This window comes from Salvelinus namaycush, chromosome 8 (genome assembly GCF_016432855.1).
Source record: "Salvelinus namaycush isolate Seneca chromosome 8, SaNama_1.0, whole genome shotgun sequence".
Classification (NCBI taxonomy): Eukaryota; Metazoa; Chordata; class Actinopteri; order Salmoniformes; family Salmonidae; genus Salvelinus; species Salvelinus namaycush.
Genome location: NC_052314.1, coordinates 14923703 through 14946188, shown reverse-complemented (window position 1 = coordinate 14946188; position 22486 = coordinate 14923703). Strand labels below are relative to the sequence as shown.

General features: G+C 43.5%; 2 protein-coding genes and 1 pseudogene across 2 annotated transcripts in view; 1 reads left to right on the top strand and 2 right to left on the bottom strand.

Moving 5' to 3' along the window:
* Positions 1-1691: 1691 nt before the first annotated feature.
* Positions 1692-2957, bottom strand: LOC120051786 (secreted frizzled-related protein 5-like). Its single transcript, XM_038998675.1, has 3 exons — positions 2716-2957; positions 2158-2423; positions 1692-2002 (listed from the first exon to the last, which is right to left on the bottom strand). The coding sequence occupies exons 1-3, from the start codon at positions 2895-2897 to the stop codon at positions 1692-1694; spliced, it is 759 nt and encodes a 252-aa protein (XP_038854603.1). The 5' UTR covers positions 2898-2957.
* A 4790-nt stretch (positions 2958-7747) lies between these two features.
* Positions 7748-13435, bottom strand: LOC120052029 (annotated as a pseudogene).
* Positions 13436-20024: 6589 nt separating this feature from the next.
* The window catches only part of LOC120052426 (NUAK family SNF1-like kinase 1), a 34310-nt gene continuing 31848 nt past the window's right edge, over positions 20025-22486 (top strand). Inside the window, exon 1 of the mRNA XM_038999311.1 lies at positions 20025-20336. Within this exon, the coding sequence (XP_038855239.1) occupies positions 20046-20336 (291 nt within the window). The 5' untranslated portion in view covers positions 20025-20045. The remainder of the gene's footprint in view (positions 20337-22486) is intronic.

Below are 22486 nucleotides of genomic sequence, written 5' to 3'. Positions count from 1 at the left end.
CTTATTCGAGCACTTCAGCAAAGGCAAGACTGTGTTGGGCCTCACACTTGCCTCTGCTGTTCTTGGAGAGCTTGAATGTCTAAACATTTCACTACAGAAGAAAACTAAGACTGTCTCTGGTATGCAGGCTGTAGTCGAGTGTGTGCGGTCATCTCTTAGGGGCAAGAGAAATGACGAAAGCTACCTTGCACTGTATGAGAAAGCAACAACATTGATTGACTCTATTGAATCCATTGAGACGCACTCAAGACGATTTGCTGGCAAAGCAGTGGATCACTATAGGGCAGAAATTTTTAAAATGTTGGATGGTGTTGAGGTTCAGTTTGGTGACCGTTTTGACCAGGACAGTCTAAACGTCCTGCAAAAGTTGGAAAGAGCGCTTCTCACGGGGGAGTTGGATGAGTCTCTAGATCAGTACCCAGAACTGAACATAGATTCTCTTTGTAAGTACGAATACCTGCATACATACTGGACTGGTAAGGAGCACTGCTATAACTATTATTAGTAGTAGAATTATAATGATTTAAACATTTGAACAAGTTGGGAAAACCCTTCAGTTAACTACTGTACCTATCAATTATCCGGTTGTAGGAATTATGGTTCCTCAATATACATTTAACATATAACAACGTATGCTATGTGTTACAGCACTACTTTTGGTGTCCCCCTCAGGAATTGCTCTTGAGAAAATGTAATGTAATTGTCCCCTCCAAGGTTGATATCAGATTTTCGTCCCTGGGTCTGAGGGGTCTAATTGGATGAGCCTAATGGGAGGGATATGTAACCTGAAAACTAGCTGTTACTGGCAGAGAGGTTTGAAACTCTCTTTGTTATTGGTCTATTAACTTATACTGTCTGATGATGTCACCAGGCAGGCCAAAACTCGTCTTTTCAACCAGCTCTTACACTTAAATGACATTATCATTTTCACAGTATTATTCGAAACTCAAAGTGTGGAAATATATATAAAACACAAGTTTTGGGCAGCACTGGGCCTTTAATATTCACACAAAAATACAGTACATCAATAAAGATAGTGCTTCCTACCAAGGACTTCAGGGACAATATCAAATAAATGACAGATTTTACAAATATGAAATGCCAATTAAATGTAACATTGTACAACCATGTTATGCTGGAATTGTGTTGTTTGTAAGACAATTTTATTTTTGGACTTTGTCTTTTTCTCATCCATTCACTATCTGGACATCCTGCACTCCTGCACCATTCTTCATTCACCTACTTGGCTGTAAGGTTCTGGCTATTTTACATGCTGTATGAATCATATAGAATAACCAACACTAATTCAATAGAAATAGGTTAAATATTGACATTTTATTATCGTATCATTTTTACTCACTTAACAGGAAAATCCAACATACAAAACACATAAATGCGGCATTATCTAAATAGAAAATAATACTCTTTAGAAATAATTTACATTTAGCTATTACTATGTACAGTTTTTAGAGTGCATTCTATTACTGTGTGCTGTAGCTGAGCTACTGTGAAGGAGCAGAGGGCAACAGAGGGCCAATAAGAGAGTCCAGCTCTAACACCTCTGACATCATGTCAGTAACTTCAGAAAACATCATATACTCAACCGGCCTTCTACTCAGGACGCCATTCTAAGCAACACAGATTCAACAGAGATCATATTTTTCATTATATCACTCCTATCATCCAGTCACTCAACACTTGTGGTGTTTCCACTTGCGCGCAGCCACTGTGATGCTGTTGTTCTTCTTGTGCCAGGGGAAGAGGCGGGTGAGGGCCAGGGTGCCATCGGACTGCACAGCGCCAGTCAGCAGGTAGAGCTGAACACGGCCGGGCCGGACCAGTACGTTGGCACAGGGCAGGTTGATGAGCAGCCACTGCTGGAGGAGGTGCTGGGTGTCGTAGGGAAGCAGGGGGCCCTGGCGGATAAACTCTACCCGGCCTTCCACCTCAAACTCTGGCTCCCCTGAGGGCAGGCGCCGGCGAGACAGCTTGGCTGTTACAGCTGAGGGAGGAGAGAGAGGACAGAAGGTGCGTATGCTAGCTGAGACAGAACTACACACATATGTATGGTACAAATATACACACTAATAAACTTGCATAACATACTAATCAATGCAAACATACACATACATACAGTACATTATTGCACATGCTTACCAAAATCATCCTGGCACAGAGCGTCCAGAACTGTCTTCAGTGAAGGGTGCTCCTCCACGGAAGGACATGCTTGGCATGCAGGCTTAGGCAATGCTTTGGCGAGGTGGCTGTTGCTGTGTTTGGGGTGGGGGGTCAGGCACATGTCTTCTTGGGTAGGGAAGCGGTCACAGTCTAGCGCCTCTGGCCAGACGTGGCCCTGACAGGCCAGTACTGGGGCACAGCTGTCCCTGACGGCCACACACAGGCTACGGCATGGCTGGATAAAACTGGAGATGGAGAGACAGACACGGGGTCATGTTCCATTGTAAACACACTGACGGTGAAATATAAGTGATGGAGGAGTGGATAGTTCCCTCTTGAGAAGGAGTTAGCAGTGGGATGATCTCAAGGGGAAGGTAACAGGGAAATAGACAGAGAGAACAGCCAAGTTGACAGAGAAGGAAGAGAGCAGCCTAGTATGGAGAGACACACACACACACACACACACACACACGAAGGACATAGAAAGATAGAAGAGGACATGTATAGGTAAAAGGCAAACAAAAGCTACAGACTTACGCGTCGAGGCAGACGGGGGCGATGAGGGAGCAGAGGAAGGCCTGGGCCTGGGGATGGCAGCCGGTCTGCAGCAGGGGTCTCCAGTCCTCCGAGCGGGGAACCACCTCGCCCTCTAGGCTGCTGTGCCCCAGCAAGTTAGGCAGCCTCATCTCCGAGTAGCCCACGTCCTGGCACACACTCATCTGGTGGGGGATAGGCACGCAGCGGGTCGACTGACCCAGGTCAAAGCCCCAGGCTGGGGACAGGAGAACCAGGAGAGTCAGGGTGAAGGAGAAAAGATCCATAGTGAAGAGAAACAAAGTCCTGACTGAAAATCAAATTAAGGAGAAGACAGGTGCTGCTGTTGCTTGCTGCAGGAAAGGTAATGTCTCTCTGTGCCAGTAGTCCCCCTCTATATATACAACCAGCCCAGCCCCATCAGACTGTTATCAACTACCTATCAAAGAGGCTGGGACGAGGTGTGAGAGGAGACAACAGCTAGTTTTGTGATGACTGCAGACATAGAGGGTAATAGTGAATAGAGGTGGGTGGCATTATGAGAGCAATCACAGCCAAGGCATTACAATGCAAAACTATCAGTCTCCGGGGCTTATTTTCGCCATTGAATCTATTGACTTTTACATTAGAAATACCTCCTGCTGATTAGTTCACATAATCCACTTTGCTGAGCAGTTATGTATTCATGTATATATAATTTTTTTCTTGTGAGCCATTGTTTTGAGAACACTTCTGTAACGACAGAAGTACATAAAACACACATTTATATTTGAGACAAAGTTCTGAAACATTGACTGGTATTTAAATATGACATGTGAAATCAAGAATGTTTATAATTCATATTTTACTCAGGGGAACCAGTGTAGGCGTATTTCTTCTGTGTAGACAGACAGGCAGTCTCCTCAATATTGAGTCTCTTTCATGTCTCCTCCTTTGCTAATTTGAGGGTTTCCTGAGAAGAAGGGTCCTGATCAGAGCCCAGCTCTGATCACACTCCCATTAGTTGAGTCGTGTTTCTGTCTGGCTCACTGGGCTTTGATGTGACCCTAGATTACAGTCTGATGCACATGCTAAATGCTACAACAACAGCAAGCTACAGCTCTGTCTACCTACTGTAGCAATCAGATCAAACTTGACTGCAGCAGACAGACACATACTTTTTAAACCAGGCAAGTCAGTTAAGAACAAATTCTTATTTACAATGACGGCCTACCCCTAACCCGGACGACGCTGGGCCAATTGTGTGCCACCCTATTGGATTCCCAATCATGGCCGGTTGTGATACAGCCTGGAATCGACCCAGGTATGTAGTGACGCCTCTTACACTGAGATGCAGTGCCTTAAACCACTGCGCCACTCGGGAGCCCCCAGACAATCATATAATGACATACACTCCCCTCCATATTTATTTGGACAGTGAAGCTAAAATGTGTAAATGTTGCTCTGTAATCGTACATAGTAGTGATGATTAATGATCTTTGTTCCTCTGTAACTTTCTCACTCATCGTTATTCAGGATTCATTAATTGATAGATACTATTGCACTGTTGGTGCTAAGAACACAAGCGTTTCGCTACACCCGCAATAACATCTGCTAAATATGTGTATGTGACCAATAAAATGTGATTTGATTTGATTCATGTAGAAGTGTTCAGAAACATCTGCTGTTCTTATTTACAAGACAAGTGACAAAAAAATGACACAAGAGGTCTATATTAATGTCATTCAGTTCCTATTGGACAAAACATAATCCGAAAAACAACCAAAACAAACTGCAAATGCATCCAACAAGTTTGTAGAGTCACAAACTTGATGTAGTCATTGCGTGCTAGGAATATGGGACCAAATAATACACTTTTGAGTACTTTAATACAGTATAAGTGAATTTATCCAAATACTTATGAACAACAAAATATACATAAAAAAAATACTAGATACATGAAGGGATTTCATTTCTAAAAGGTAAAAGATATATATATGAAAATATGCTGGCAAATAAAGGTGACATGCTGTACTGTTGCCTCATATGAAACATTTGATCTCAAATCCAAAATGCTGTATGTTGTCAAATTTTAGCTTCACATTCCTTATAAATACGGAGTGGAGTGTAAATCTTGTACCTTATGTTGCAATGACATTCAAAACATACAATTTCTCTTGACAATTATTGACACTTTCAAATCATAGAGCCAACTTCACAATTTTACTTTTAAAAAGCTTGTGCAAAAAGTAACTACGTAATTTCTTACCTTTTCTGCTTTATATCTCACGTTAGGGCAGTGGTTCTCAACTCCTGTCCTCATATACCCCCAACAGTACACATTTTTATTGTAGTCCCTGACAAGCACATCTGATTCAACTTGTGAGTTAATCATCAGGCCCTCACCTAGTTGATTCAGCTATGTTTGTCCGGGGCTATAACAAAAATGTGTTTTGTTGGGGTTACTCGAGGACCGGAGTTGGGAACCACTACATTAGGGTATAAAAAGTATTCAAGGAATTCCTGGAGAAGGATGATTATCACAGAAAAATTATTTCAATACAGTTTGGGAGGAACACTGTATCATATTGGTGGCAGACAGCCACAGGATGCTCCTACCCTCTCATCCTACCTTCTCATCAGACAACTAGAAGAGATCTCCCACTGTGATGCAGACTGCTGGTCCAGGCTCCGCTTCTAATGACATGCTGCTTCTCTCACTCCCTCCGTCTCGCACAAACTTCTAATGGCAGCACAAAATTAAAGCACTGTTTATAAGTAACTCAATTCAATTGTTGTGTGGAATATGTCTTCCTCCACAACCACGTTCAGATGTGTATCTCTGATGGGCTTGTGCCCAGAGGGCTTGAGTCAGTAATAGGGCTTGGTCTGAGTGCTGCCACACGCACAAGGAATAGTACCAAGGCTCAGACTGTAGAAGTGCCAGGCAAATCAATCTAAGCCCCAGGGCCTGTATTCATAAAGCGTCTCAGAGTAGGAGTGCTGATCTAGGATCGCATTCCTTACGATATTAAATGCAAAACTGATCCTAGGGCAGTAGCCCTTCTCTAAGACTCTTTCTATTCTATTCTACTGTATCTTAGTCTATGTCGCTCTGACATTGCTTGTTCATATATTTATATATTCTTAATACCATTACTTTAATTAGATTTGTGTGTCTTGTGTGTATTGTTGTGAAATTGTTAGATATAACTTGTTATATAATACTGCACTGTTGGAGCTAGAAACACAAGCATTTCACTACACCCGCAATAACATCTGCTAAACACGTGTATGTGACCAATACAATTTGATTTTATTTGATTTATGAATATAGGCTCAGTCTGGCTGGCCCCTATCCCTCCCACAGCCTTCATTCTCCAGTCAGAGTGCCATCGGCCCCAGCCTAGCAGCCATCTTGTAAGGCTTTAGTGCCTGCCCAGCCCCAGTCTGATCTGAGCCGGGGCCCTGGGTTCAGACGATGAGAGCTACTGAGGGGCCTAACTGGGCAATTAGAGTCACAGACCAATTTTTCAGAACAATAGTGCCATACGTTTAACAAGCTCCCTCTGCCATTATCCCTGCAGGGGACTGTTTTTCTTTCTAACGGCCCCCCTGCCTATCTGTAGACGGTGTGTTTGTGTTGGTAATGGGGACTACGGTTCCCTTGGGCACCTGTCTATCAAAGACCAGTAAGGAGTCACAGAGGCACACTCCCACACAGACAAATATGTTCACTGATGATCACATTGGTTAACATAGTAGTCTTTATGTTAATGGACATCTTATTCGGTATGGTTTTATTGTACAAAAGGTGTTCAGCCAAACTGGTCATTGAATCAGTACTACACTAGCGGAATGAGCTCTATACACTTCCAACCACTTCTCTACTGTTAAACCTATATGTCCATGTCAGCTAGCTCTCATTTATGAATATGGCAACACCTCTCACCTGGCAAGCAAAAAAAATGACAAACCAGAAACACTTTATATTTAAATGTCAAATAATAGTACTTGGAGCTGTGGATCATTTGTAGGTATGTTAGCTTGGCTATCCTGAGAGTAGTCCGTCAGCATGTTGCCCCTTCCATACAGAATGCCTAAAACATGGGAGTAACGCATTAAACTGTTGTCTTTTCCACCTGCATGTAGTCAACACAACTTCTTAGCAAGGTTAATATAGTAAACTAAAACTAATATAAAAATAATAATGAAAAAACGATTTAGTCAACCGAAATAAAATAATTAACAAACCAGTTTGAAAAATTCAAACTACACTGAAATTATTATCGTTGAAACCAAAAATAAAATAGAAGTTTGAGTTTTTTCCCCCTAAACTTTGGTCAGAAATGGGGGTTTTGTGAAGTTTTCAAGTTGTTGAAGCTGGCAGGTAAATGTTGTTAGGAGATGGTGGTTTCAAATAGCCTTAGAAATTGGTAGCTAACTTGATACTTCTTACAAGTTAAAAACCATTGGATTGGTGTAAACCACTACTCCTCATTGGTGTAAACATGGGCGAGAGAGTTACCATATTTTTTGCACCAGTCTCGGCGCTATTCCTTTTAAATCCAAGTCACAGATACTTTATCATATAAACCTAACCTATGATCTGACTCATTACTTTATCTATTACTTCACCCCCAGTTGCAAGAAGTGACATCCCAAAAACACCATACAACACAAATGTCTTCTAGCCTCCCAGGCATGCGTTCTGTCCCAAACACTAAAACTAAATTGCAAACAGAAATAAAAACTAGCAAATCAGATCTGAAAATATACTGAAACTACACTTAAAACAAATATAAAAACACATACTATAACCCTGCCTCTTAGGTCCCTGGTTGCTGTCATATTTAGCCTGCTGGCAGTGAAGGGAGACCATTCTATTGAGGGACTATTCTTTTTAAGTGTCTCAGACACTTTTGAGCAATGTGAGTAATAGCATATGCTAGGCTGCAGGAGACAGAGTGTCTAAACACCCCGGTGGGGCAGGCAGGCAGCGTCTGTCTGTGTCTGCCTATAGGTCCATCCGGAGACTGGATGTGACAACTGAGTGCTACTGACAGGCTGACTCTCCTGTGACAGTCAGCCCTGGTGGAGCCCAGCGAGAAAGTAGAGGAGAGGGGGTGGTGCTGGGACTGAATCACAATAGGACTCTAATGAGTAGGGAGGAGACAGCTTTTATTTGAATGTGCCACACTGCCAGGGAGCTTCAGACCCCGTTTACCTGAGGAGCTCTTTGATGTGGGACTCAGGTACCATGGTACGGTCCCAGTACCTCTCTTACTCATGATAGGTTTCTCACAGGTAGCCACTGGCACCAGTCCTCTTCTATTATAGCAGGATGTTTCTAAAGCACACCTTTGGAAGTGCTGCTAGATATAGACTCATTGTCAATACAACACTGACCTAGCTAGCACAATATGAAATAGACACTGGTGTCAAAGTCCAATAACCCAATAAGAAGAAAAATCAACACAAAAGGTTTGTATCATCATATGTACTACTGCCACCCAGTGGACTACATGACAACTGCATCTAAAGTTTGCTCTTACAGCAGTTTGGAATTGGAGTGCATTCTCCAAAGACATCTCCATACATATTTCCATTGATTAATACATATGCAGCTCACTGTGTAGATGAACAAATGTAGAGAGCCAAGTCATGCTAATGTGATAAATGAATGAAGAAAACTCTATTTGAACATAATAGGACCGATAGTGTTGGAGTGATGGACAGCTGGGCAGTAGTGAGCACAGCAAACTCTCTCACTCCTCTTTCTCACTGGCAGTTCTGAGGAGAAAGTAAGAGATTTGCATGTTTTATTACTGACAAATTAAAGTTTCTTGCTTTGACTCAAGTTTTATCAAATTGGGTGTGTGCGTGTGTGTGTGTGTGTGTGTGTGTGTGTGTGTGTGTGTGTGTGTGGTGCATAATACACTCTAAACACACCTGTGTGCAGCCCTGATAGAGGTTGGGGGTCACCGCTCAGGAAGGCCTTGTTTTCAAAAGAGTACTGGAGGAGAGGGTTGAAGCATGGGTCCTTGACTATGGAGGTGCGGGTTTCCCATGACGATGAGCAGGGCTTTGGGCCGAACGACTGCCATGTTGAAGCGCTTGGGGTTGGACAGCAATCACAGGATGCTTTGCAGGTCGTCGCACTGCACTGACTCATTCGCCCTCACCTGGAACAAGAGGTCATTTATTTAGATGTGTTAAGAAAGGTGTCAATTGCATCTACAATTCAGTCAATTCAGCAAGTGAAGTGATATACAAATCGTACAGAAGTGACACATTGTTTTTTATATTTCAGAATGTATTCCCTGAATTGAAAACGAATGGACCTGAGACCCTGTAAAGGGAGAAATTAGTCAAGTTCAATAGTTCAATAATGAAGGAGGGGAATGTTACCGTGGACAAGATGATGACCAGGAACTCCTGTCCCTGGAACTCCTCCACAGAGCCCAGCTTGATGTCAGACAGACCCACCCTGTGGAGCAGCACACGGATCTTCTCTGACTGAGGAGCAGAGGTTCAGGTGGTCAGACCGGTGTTCAGGGTTAAGGGAGAGGGACCACTGTACTAGTTGTGACAGAATAATGAACTTGTTATGGGTTTTTTAGGCTTTTTACAGCAATACTAGGCGAGTAACAAGCAAACTGTAACAGAATGGTACCCACTGTTGACAGTCTAAATGGTCATGCCATACTGACCTGTTTCCTGTAGGGAGCAATAATGCCAATGTCAGTGGCAGCTACAGGATTGTAGAGCTTCTTGGCCAGCTGGCAGCAGTACAGCATCATCTGTACCGCCTCTCCAGGGTTGAACCACAACGGGTTGTTGCCCTCCCTCATCTCTGCCCTGAGAGAAGGAAAGCTGACTGGCATTATTGGTGTTCAACGTCTAGGCTCGGTGCCGACAAGATAGGAAAACCTGTATTTGTCAAAATGTTCTCAACATGTCAGTGGGAAACGAGGAGAGGAAACGCAGACATTGAGAAATGGGAGGACAGAGGACATGACGAAGACACAATCAATCAATGAAATGTATTTATAAAGCCCTTTTTACAACCCCAAACAGCAAGCGATGCAGATGTAGAAGCACGGTGGCTAAGAAAAACTCCCTAGAAAGGAGGGAACCTAGGAAGAAACCTAGAGAGGAACCAGGCTCTGAGGGGTGGCCGGTCCTCTTCTGGCTCTGCCGGGTGGAGATTATAACAGTACATGGCCAAGATGTTCAAACGTTCATAGATAACCAGCAGGGTCAAATAATAATAATCACAGTGGTTGTAGAGGGTGCAACAGGTCAGCACCTCAGGAGTAAATGTCAGTTGGCTTTTCATAGCCGATCATTCAGTTAGAGACAGCAGGTGTGGTAGAGAGAGAGAGTGAGTCGAAAACAGCAGGTCCGGGACAAGGTAGAACGTCCGGTGAACAGGTCAGGGTTCCATAGCCGCAGGCAAAACAGTTGAAACTGGAGCAGCAGCACGACCAGGTGGACTGGGGACAGCAAGGAGTCAACAGGCCAGGTAGTCCTGAGAAAGAGAAAGAAAGAGAAAGAGAGAGAGAGAATTATAGGGAGCATACTTAAATTCACACAGGACACTGGATAAGACAGGAGAAATACTCCAGATATAACAGACTGACCCTAGCCCCTCGACACATAAACTATTGCAGCATAATTACTGGAGGCTGAGACAGGAGGGGTCGGGAGACACTGTGGCCCCATCCGACTATACCTCCGGGCAGGGCCAACCAGGCAGGATATAAGCCCACCCACTTTGCCAAAGCACAGTCCACACACCACTAGAGGGATATCTTCAACCACCAACTTACTACCCTGGGACAAAGCCGAGTATAGCCCACGAAAATCTCCCACATGGCACGAACCCGAGGGGGGCGCCAACCCGGACAGGGAGATCACGTCAGAGACTCAACCCACTCAAGTGACGCACCCCTCCTAGGGACAGCATGGAAGAGCACCAGTAAACCAGTCACTCAGCCCCCGTAATAGGGTTAGAGGCAGAGAATCCCAGTGGAATCCCACAAGGATTCAAGGAAAGACTATTGAGAAAGATCCCATTGACTTGAGTCTATTTTGGACAGAGAAAGACAGAAAGAAACATAGCGAGAGAAACAGATAGAGCCCTCATCCTGACTCCATGGAATCCCTTGATGGGCAGACGGCCCTCTGGGCCCTGACACACAGCTCCCCACTGTAAAACAGTCTAAAGGGCAGGGCCAGGAAGGCCTCCTGGGAATGGTAGTTATACACCAGCTTGGGCACCTGGAGGGAGAAGAGAGGACACCATGAGAATGCAATAATCTTTGGAGCCATTTATTTACAATGTGATCCTGTGTGGCTCAGTCGGTAGAACATGGTGCTTGCAAAGCCTAGGGTTGTGGGCTCGATTTCCGCTGGGGCCACCCATACGTCGCTTTGAATAAAAGTGTCTGTTAAATGGCATATATTATCATATATTATATTACAATGCAAGTCAAAACATTATGTTGATAAAGATGCATCATCTGGATTCAGTTGGTGACTCACTGTGCATGATTTAGATGACCATGGCACTGACAGGGAGAGTGTGTGTGTGTGTGTGTGTGTGTGTGTGTGTGTGTGTGTGTGTGTGTGTGTGTGTGTGTGTGTGTGTGTGTGTGTGTGTGTGTGTGTGTGTGTGTGTGTGTGTGTGTGTGTGTGTGTGTGTGTATTCACCAGCTTTGTATCCCCCACTCTCTCTTGTGTCTCTCTTGTTGGTCATCAGTCTCTCCAGCATGGACACCCCATGGCCCAATGCCTGCGCCAGCTTGGTCTTCACAATTGGACCCATCTGCCTGGGGTCTCCAGACAGAACTATGTGAAAGGTGGGGGTAGCAACAGAACATATGATTCACTTTTTGATCAAGAGGCCACAAAATACAGTGACTGTTATGACTTCTGTCAGTTTTGTGATGTGCAATGTTTTTTCAACGGTTGCACCACTTTAGTAAGGGTGTTCCAGGTGTTTTTGTGGTTGTAGTGTACTCTGTTTAGTCTAACCTGTCCGTCTCTCTCTGACAGAAGCCCTAGGGGGACCAATGTCACACTGAGGGAAAAACAAAAACTTTCATTATTTTAATACACGTTGTATTGTGATCATCTTCAGAGTAGTTCTTCCAATGCAATCAAAAATGTGATTTTCCTGTGTTATATATTTCCACACTATGAGGTTGGAATAATACTGTGAAATTGTGAAAATTATGATACTGCACTTTTACTGTAAGAACTGTTTGAAAAGACGACCTGAAATTTCAGCCTGTTTTGATGGGAAGGAGTTTTGTTAATAGACCAATAGACCAAACCTTTTCCAATAACAGCTAGTTTTCCATTTTCTCCACACTCAGACAGCTCCCCGACAGTCCTAGCAAAATTCTTGCTTGAGAAATTGCTCTTCGCTAAGAAGCTATTTTTGTTTCTTTTTGACCATTTTAATTGAAAACAATCACAGTAAGGTACTTTCATTTTTACCCAGAAATGATTTGATATTGAGATAGAAATTGCTGCATTGGACCTTTAACATAAGGGCCTTGTTATCTTCTTGTCCCTTACCGCAGCCCAACCTGGTAGAACATGCCAGCGCTGGTACAGGTGCTGACCACGAACCTGTCAAAGGAAGCATGTCGGATGTCCTTCCCAGCCCAAGAGTACTGCCTTATAATCTCAGGGATGGCCTACAGGAGATACAGACAGAGGCATAAACTGGTAGAGAAAATAGGATCGAGGCGGTGGCGGTGGGTGCAGTACCTCTTCCTGTCGACAGGAGGTGTTGACGCGGGCCAGGCTCGTAAGCGTGCAGGAACCCACTGTCATGGAGCTGGATACAGATGAGGTCAGCAGCACTGTTGAAGGGAGTGCACACCAGAACATAACTACTGGGCAGGTGGTAACACACCTACAGTATGGGAACAAGAGGAGACATTTCACTGTTTATCCAGAGAACTAGAATGAGGGCAACTTTTGTAAATATCCAAATACAACCAATCACAAGAAACTTGACTGAGCTTGCCAGGTGCAATGTAATCAATGGAACATAGTAAACGTGCAACTCCTGCTCATCTGGCAGGGCAGGCTGAACCAAACAGTCCAGTATTTGAATGAAAACAAATACTATTTGAACGCGGATCTGGTTGTCAAAGCTCTTCTCTGTCCTTGCACCCCAATGGTGGAACGAGCTTCACCCTGATGCTAGGACAGCAGAGTCCCTGCCCATCTTCCAAAAACCTCTGAAACCCTACCTCTTCAAAGAGGATCTTAAATAAGACATCGCAGTCTTATCACCCCCTCCCCCCACTATAAAATATCAAAACCTTGCATGTGTCTTTTCCTACTATCACTGATTTGGCTTATAATTGAAAATTGTACTGGCTACGACTGTGATATGTGGTTGTCTCACCTAGCTATCTTAAAATGAACACACAAAGTCGCTCTGGAGAAGAGTGTCTGCTAAAATGAATCAAATGTCAATGTAAAAGGTTGTGATATCCATTGGGTTGAGAAGTGTACAGTACAGAACCTGCAGTATGGCCTCCATGAGGGGGATCATCTTTCCTGTCCCTGGGGATCCAAACAGGATGTACTGGGTGGGCCGGCACTCCCCTGCCAGGATATGCTTCACTGCCTCCCTCTGAGACAGGTTCAGCTGCGACAGGTTCAGCTGCTGGTTGAAGAGCTGCCTTGAAATTGGGATGGGCTTAGATGGCATCCTGGAATCGGAGAGGATAAGGTACTGAACTGTCCTAGTTGGGACAAGTTTTGATGCTATTTATGTTTATGACACTTCAGTAGCTTTAGTATAGAGAGAATCTGTGCTGTCAGAAGGAAGGAGCCCAAATGCTCACCTGTTTTGGTTTGTGTGGCCTTTGAGACCATGTCAACAGGGATGCTTGATAGGGTCATCTCTGTTATCTCCTTGTCTGACTCCTCTGGCCCCCACTCACACGTCCATAAAGGGGCCTGGAGCATCACGGCTGTGGGGAAGAACACTGGGAAGAGTAGAGAATATACCATAAGGCATGGACCAGACCAGACAGCAGAGGAGGCTGGTGGAAGGAGCTATAGGAGGACAGGCTCATTGTAATAGCTGGAATGGAATAAATAGAACAGTATCAAACACATCAATCATAGGGAAACCACATGTTTGACTCCATTCCGTATATTCCATTCCAGCCATTACAATGAGTATGTCCTCCTATAGCTCTTCCCGCCAGCCTCCTATGCCAGACAGGGAATAAAGTTATCTGGGTTGAGAAGAAGAAATAGTGAGACAAAATACTAAATATACTGGAAATGGGATTGGAAAGAAAATGCAACCCAAACTTACCACTCCCCCCAAAGTGCTTGGTATGGGTCAACCCGTCGACACAAATATTATCATACATAATCCATATACTGTCAAACCTTCACTTTCTCTATGCTAGAGGAACAGAGCTCAACACTTCCAAGAACAACATTTTTTCTTAATGTTTAAACTGCACTTTTTTATAATTTAAACAAAATTATAAAATGACATGAATTCACAATTCAGATATGGTTCTGCCAGGGGGCAATACAGTTCAATCTACCTCAGTCCTGGTTACCTACCTACCGGTTGTCACTAGTTCCCACACGAATTTATAAAAGACGCCTATTTCTACGATTTCTCTTCTTAAAATCTTATTTTAAACCTATTCCTAAACTTAACCACACTATTGACCTCCTTATGCCTAACCTTAAATTACGACCAAAAATATAATGTTTGTTTTCATGAATTTTTACAATATAGCCTATTTGACTTTGTGGCAACTAGAGGAAACCCTACCAGACGACGCTCCCCTTACTGCTGTCCCCCCACCCACTCAGTAGCAATGGTTTTAATGCAGTTTTAGGTTCTCTGTTGTGTGCCTCTCCTCTCCATGATCTCTGTTGAAGTCCCACTTCTCATCAATGTGATGGCTCGTTGCAGTGATGTATGACAGCATGTTCATAGACATCCAACAATCTGTTGTTAATGCCACATATGGTGTTTGAGAGCTCGTGCTTTGTGCTTGCTAAGCAACCATTGTACAATTTTTCCATCAGGGTCGTCACAGTTTTTCGAAATGGCATCTTGTAGTCTGGTTCTAGATATGCCATTAGGATATTGAGGCTGACATCCTCTACCATTGAGAAAAGCTGAATATCAACTGCAATCACTTCTGTAATCAGAAATGATTTTCTCACTCCATCCCTTATCGCACTGCTGCCAACAACGGGTTGGGTCTCACAGTGCCTCCCTAACAGCATTGCACCTGTACTGTCACTGTAGCTCAATTCAACCTCACAAAGTTTGCATTTCATCACCTTCTCAATAAACTTCTCAAAGTATTGCCACTACAGGACTTTGCTGCTGTCGCTTTCCTGTCTCACTCTTCAATTGTTCCAACTGTTAATGACGATGACGTGTGGAGAGCTTTATATACGTGGCAAATAAGTTAAAAGATGCATATCTTATCCTACTAACGTTACAGTATTGTTGCATGAGGTATTTGTTGAATTTTTATTTGACCCTTTATGATGATGATCGGGACCTGTTAGTGGTCGTATGAGTTCTGTTATACTCACAGACATAATTCAAACAGTTTTAGAAACTTCAGAGTGTTTTCTATCCAATACGAATAATAATATGCATATATTAGCAACTGGGACTGAGGAGCAGGCAGTTTACTATGGGCACCTCTGTGCACCTTTCATCCAAGCTACTCAATACTGCCCCTGCAGCCATAAGAAGTTAACGCGATTTCAGCCGTAAGAAGTTTTTAAAGAGAAAAGAACAGTCATATTATGATACATTTTATATTTTGGATGCCTACTGTGTGCCGAAGTAGTTGTGTTGATCTTGAAATTGTTATTCTGAGTGACCTGAGTGACCTCTGCCAGTGGCCCAGGGGTTCTATAGTAAATACCTGCCAGGAACACATGGGCTGTGTCTGAAATGGCACCCTATTATCAGCTATCATGGTACGACCCAAGTGCATACTGTGTGAAGTAACAATGTTTATTGAAACAACAGGGGAAGGAAAACGACAGGTTAAAGCAGGCAGTGGTCAATAATCCAGAGTAAGAGCAAAGGTACAGGACAGAAGGCAGGCTCAGGCAGAGTTCAGTAATCCAGAGGTACAGGATGACAGGCAGAGTGGTCAGGCAGAGTTCAGTAATCCAGAGGTACAGGATGACAGGCAGAGTGGTCAGGCAGAGTTCAGTAATCCAGAGGTACAGGATGACAGGCAGAGTGGTCAGGCAGAGTTCAGTAATCCAGAGGTACAGGATGACAGGCAGAGTGGTCAGGCAGAGTTCAGTAATCCAGAGGTACAGGATGACAGGCAGAGTGGTCAGGCAGAGTTCAGTAATCCAGAGGTACAGGATGACAGGCAGAGTGGTCAGGCAGAGTTCAGTAATCCAGAGGTACAGGATGACAGGCAGAGTGGTCAGGCAGAGTTCAGTAATCCAGAGGTACAGGATGACAGGCAGAGTGGTCAGGCAGAGTTCAGTAATCCAGAGGTACAGGATGACAGGCAGAGTGGTCAGGCAGAGTTCAGTAATCCAGAGGTACAGGATGACAGGCAGAGTGGTCAGGCAGAGTTCAGTAATCCAGAGGTACAGGATGACAGGCAGAGTGGTCAGGCAGAGTTCAGTAATCCAGAGGTACAGGATGACAGGCAGAGTGGTCAGGCAGAGTTCAGTAATCCAGAGGTACAGGATGACAGGCAGAGTGGTCAGGCAGAGTTCAGTAATCCAGAGGTACAGGATGACAGGCAGAGTGGTCAGGCAGAGTTCAGTAATCCAGAGGTACAGGATGACAGGCAGAGTGGTCAGGCAGAGTTCAGTAATCCAGAGGTACAGGATGACAGGCAGAGTGGTCAGGCAGAGTTCAGTAATCCAGAGGTACAGGATGACAGGCAGAGTGGTCAGGCAGGCAAGGGTCAAAAACCAGGAGGACGAGAAAAAGAAAGGCTGGTTAAAGACATGCACTGACAGGACAACCACTGGTAAGCTTGACAAACAAGACAAACTGGCACAGACAGACAGGAAACACAGGTATAAATACCCAGAGGATAAGTGGGAAAGATGGGCGACACCTGGAGGAGGGTGGGGACAAGCATAAGGACAGGTGAAACAGATCAGGGCGTGACACCTATTCCCTATATAGTGTGCTACTTTTGAGCAGGGCCCATAGGTCTCGGTTCAAAAGTAGTGCACTATAGACCTATAGGAAAATGGGTGCCATTTGGGATGTAGCCATGCACTTCAAGGAGATCGATGCTCCAGAGTTCAGAGAAATTCTTTTCACATTCACCAAGAGCACAATGTGAAATTGCAGTTTAGAAATTATTACTCATTCATTTTATTTGGTGTTTTGTAACCATGAAGTTAAAGAAGGTATTTTATAAATATATTTTATAACTTTTTGGTTGAGTACATTGCAGAGAAAAAGGAAATGGACATTTGGAACAGGACAAGTGTCCTTGTGTTAAGTGTCATAGCTTACTATTATTGAACACACTGGCATGGAAACTTAAGACTTGTCTTTCTTTATCATGTTCCAGTGTTATGAAAATGATCTATAGTGACATCTGTTTTAGAATATTCTTTGTAAAATATGATATAAGGGTACATATGTTCCAAGAGGCGGCTGCGACAAATACAAGAATATTAACATCTCTATTTTTTTATGTAGAAGCCATTACATTTATTTCCACAGGTGCTGCCCAGAATATATTTTTATGGTCGTTTGGCAGCCATGCTCGTCTGTCTGATGGTTAATTCATTGAGTTCTGACAGTCTGGGAACTCTAAAATCATAAATTCGTAAATCAGAAACCCTAGTGGAGAGGAATATATATTTATTTGGAACTGCTGATATTGTTTTGAAAGAAATTGCGTCAGGAGAAAAATATGACCATTAGTTATGTAAAGACTGGACCTCTTGGTTGACTTTGGGAAATGTTGAGATTAGTTTCTGGGACGTCTCCATACCTCTCCACAGTAGAGGGCAGTATTTACATTATATATTTGTCCAAGAACATATTGTCTGAGAGTGCAAATAAGGCCGTCTTTGCATCATATCAGATACACATCTCTGACTCAGTCAGTGTTGCTATAAATGGATACTCCGATGACCATGTTTAGAGAGAGAAAAATACCACAAATGTTTTAAATGTATTCATCTATTGTAGAGATCAAAGTAAAACGGGTCACTCTAATCAGATGCTGTTTGACATAAACTTCCCCTCTCTCTGTATAAATTACACCATACACAACACAGCTATAACAAGAGCCATTACAGTAAACCCAATGAGATGCTTCAGTGAGGAAGCTGCAGGCTCCATCCGGTCATCTCCTGGTGACCTCTGGGAGTCTCGGTCTAGATTAGGACCAGAAGTGACTTGAGGAGCTCTGGGCATAGTAGGTCTGTTCAGGGGTGCGCAACACTTGGATATAACAGTCGGCTATATATGTATTGTGTTGAACTATGATCATCTGTCAAGTAGAATTTAAGGTAGATTTCATTTCTAGCTGCAACTTGCAATGTTTCATTGAATACACTCCCAGTGGACTGGTGGTGAGGTTCCCGGGGCAGATCGGCACTGGTCCATCTGATGCTGCAGTTGGCTGGAGGATGAGGGCCCAGAGGAGAGGAGTAGCCTTCCATGGCTATTATTGGCAAAGAGACATTACAGTAAAAAATAAAGGTAGTAGGAAAATCTTGAAATAGTTAATACATTTGAAATATAATAGTCAATAAAAAATGTACAAATATAATATGTGTTAGTTGTATTTAAATAGGCAAAAGCCACACCTTCGTTTGATCTCGGCTACTTAATTGATTTGATTTAATACAATTTACAATACAATGTATCTCCACTAAGTGGCCATGTAATAACAAGAGATATTCTTGCATGCAGTGCTCAGTAGTATTATCCAACGTAGCCTTCAGCAAAATGGTCTATTAATTAGATAATCTCTTCTGAGATTATGTTGCATTCCATTCTAAGAACCAGATGTAACAAAAATCTAATTCATTATGCATGATGACATAATACTAAGTTGTTCCCAGGGACAGACAGGAACACTGAGCCAGATTCTGAATTCTGAATTCTGCAGAGCCAGATTCTCAATGTGTCTCACTGCCTGTCTTCCATCAATGTCATCAGAGAGGATGAATGCACTTATGCAACATTTATTTAGTGATAACATTGCATTGGACTACCTGTTCAGGGTGAAACGCAGTCAGTCAGTCAGCAGCAGTCGCAAACGGAGGGGAGAGGTAGGGAGCACAAAGAGAGTGACAGAGGGGAGGAGGACTGTAACTCCGCCTCCGGACTCGATCATCTCACATTCCTTATTCACAGCCCCTCACGTTAGAGAATAAAGAGAAAGAGATACGAAGGGCACACGATTAAGGAGAGCAAAACGACCATGGCAATATTCAAAACGTCTGAGCTTGACATATCTGATCATAGCGCATCTCTAAAGTCGACTTGGGCATGGAGCACTCGCGCCATACACAGAGTTCAGCAGCTGAATGACGTTGCACCTGAGGACAAAATGAGGGTGATCTTCATCCAGAACGCCGGTTTCGTCGCTGCTTTCTCGGGAGGCGATGACGCTGAAGGTTTCGCCTGTTAGTTTAGAGTTGACGATGTTGGCAGCACTTTCACGGTAGATTATGTGAACGACCCAGAATAAACGAAAGACTGCGAGATAGACAAGGCCAGTTACTATACGGATAACGAGAATAGAATAGCCCGATGTTTTAATTAACCTAAATATGTTTTCTTTTTGGATTGCTCAATGTTGAGCACCATTGTCTATACCCGAAGAGACATCAATCGAAAGTGGATTCAGCTTCTGACATGCATTGGTCTGTCGAATTCTGAATACATATTCAGAGGACTGTTGCCCTAGAATATACCTTTATAGTTAGACATACATAATATACATTGCATTATGTATCAGACGCGTCAAGATAGATGATGTTTCCTTTGTAATATTTAGCTTTTTTATTTAATCATATAATAATGACTCACTCTTATAAGGCGACAAATGGATAATAGATGTGGAGAGAATTCTTTGATCAGAAAAAAATGAACAAAGGCAGTGATCATTAGACAATCGGAATAATGTATATGTTTATTAATATAATATTTACGCATTGTTCCTTGTAATTTATTGTATTTATTACGACTATTATTAGGCCTATAATAAAGTATTACTATAATATCAATATTTGTAACAAATAGCTTAGTTTAAGATCTTTAACTGTGGGAAGTTAGTTTTAATACTTCCCTAGAGAAGATGGATACAGCTTTTCTCTCGGCCCACCGAGGGCTGACCCGTCCTGAGTCCAAACAAACCCTCACCTCATCGGGTAAACCATCTGGCGGTGACCTGTCCCCTCCACCGATACCTGTCGGTCATTCAATGGCAGAGACACCGGCAGTTGGCGATGGCAGCAGGAGAAATTCAGGCTTCAAGAAACACCACCACAAGCATAACCTGAAACATCGCTACGAATTGCTCGAGACTTTAGGAAGAGGGACCTATGGCAAAGTAAAGAAGGCAATTGAACGGCACTCAGGGAGAGAGGTGAGCCACTTTACAACTCTCGTTATGGATAGGGGTAGGGGTTAAAAGCGCTCTTTCCGCATAGGGGTTTGAAGCACCCTGTACATAACCTCTGTAAAGGTTATTAGAATGCGGCTCATATCATTTAGGCCTACAGACTGCAGGCTACTGTTGAGGCCCAATCCGGAGTCATAGAAAACATAGCTACAACAAAGAGGCCCTAAATACCCAAATAGCTACTTTGTTGCGCTCTAGGCGTGTGAGTCTTTTTCCCTCTCTGGGAATTCCCCCGTGCTCATAGGGCCCTAGAGGCCCTGGGAATCTCTGCAGCACGCGCGCTGTCCCCAGCAGTGCCTCGCGAACGGATGCTTAAGTGCAGATGTTCAACTAGCTACTGATTTATTGATGCAGCTTAAATGAACCCAACCATATGCACCACTGAAACCGGCCAACAGTCCTCCAAGATACTTCCCCCTACTCACATTGAATGGGCTGGAATTGTGCAAGGTATTGCTTTAAGGTGAAGAGGTTCCTAGTTTGGCAAACTCAAACGTGAGAACTGGCCTAGAACAACAAATCTGTTTTTTTTATTTAACTGCATGTTAAAATAATAGCATCCTGAATGACCTGTCATTTTGACCAATGTCCCTTAACTGTTTGGTTTTTGTTTGTGTCTTGGTACTGTTTTGATCAATATGTTCTTCATGTTTCTCTATGACTTTTTTGGTCATTGAATGCTCGCCATCTGCCCTCATGCACCATACTTGGAGACCAGATTTTTCCTCCTGCTGCAGAATTTGACCCATGTTCCCCATTGGCAGAACGAGATGAACTTTCCATATGTGTGTTCAGATTCAGAATGCCAGAAGGAAAACTCAGTAGGGTCAGCATGTCCAACGCTCCTGACACACACATGCATGCTTGGTGGGGGCACCATAAACCCATAGCTCAAATAGCTCCTCCAGCCTGCCTGCCTGGTGACTGGTGCTTTATGGCAGCCAGTGCTTTATAACACATTTCTCCACTCATTAAACACACAGGGTGCTTGGGTGTTTTGAAAATTAAGGGTGTGTTTGGGTCTGTTTAAGTAGCCTAATCACATCTTGTGACATTTTTAGGCTATTATGTTATATCCCTTAATAACCTCTGCAATACCACTTTGTATGTCATTGCCATCTCCACATGCCCTGACATCATTCTAGAAATGTATGGAGTGATGGTATTCCCTGATCCCCATGCATTCCTCCTCTATCAGTGAGCCTGGCCTAGCTTAGTTCTCCAGCCCTAAATGGTTCCATTTCAAATGCCAGGCAGCAGAGCTGATCCTGGAACAGTGTTGAGCTAATAATAAATCAACTTGAACCATTTCCATTGAATGTGTCACAACATTATTAGCAGTACAAGTGGCCATGGGCCCTTTGTAAATCAACACTTGAGTACATTCGGTTAAGCATCACCCAGACAGAGACAGAGAGAGAGAGAGAGAGAGAGAGAGAGTGTACAGACAGGCTGTGGCCCCAGAGTGTGTGTGTCTGGCCTGGTGTTTAGAGAGCGCTGTACATGGTCCCTGGCCTAAAGAGCCTCTGGTGTCCATATGATAGAGATTAAAACAGGGTGACAGACCGTTATGCAATCCCTCTGCTCTGGCTCTGCCTGTTCTACTTTCCCTGGTTGGCGTGCCGGCTTCTTTAACAGCTAGACTAAATGAGAAGAGCAGAAGGGGAAATAGATTGAGAGGAGTGTGTGTGTGTGTGTGCTTGCATGTGCGCGTGTGTGTGTGTGTGTGTGTGTGAGAAGCTTGGAAGGGACTGTCATTAAAGAGAGATTGATTAGATGTGTGGGTGCATGAACATATGTGTTAGTGAAAGTGACTGAGCCTGTAGACATAGGATCTGCAAACCCTTCTCTTGTGTGTGTTGGCTGCTTGGTTTGGATGGAAAGTCAGTCTGTCTGTTCTCATACTGTATGTCTGGTCTGATTGGACTACTGTATATCTGGTCTGATTGGACTACTGTATATCTGGTCTGATTGGACAACTGTATATCTGGTCTGATTGGACTACTGTATGTCTTTTCTGATTGGACAACTGTATATCTGGTCTGATTGGACAACTGTATATCTGGTCTGATTGGACAACTGTATGTATTTTCTGATTGGAAAACTGTATATCT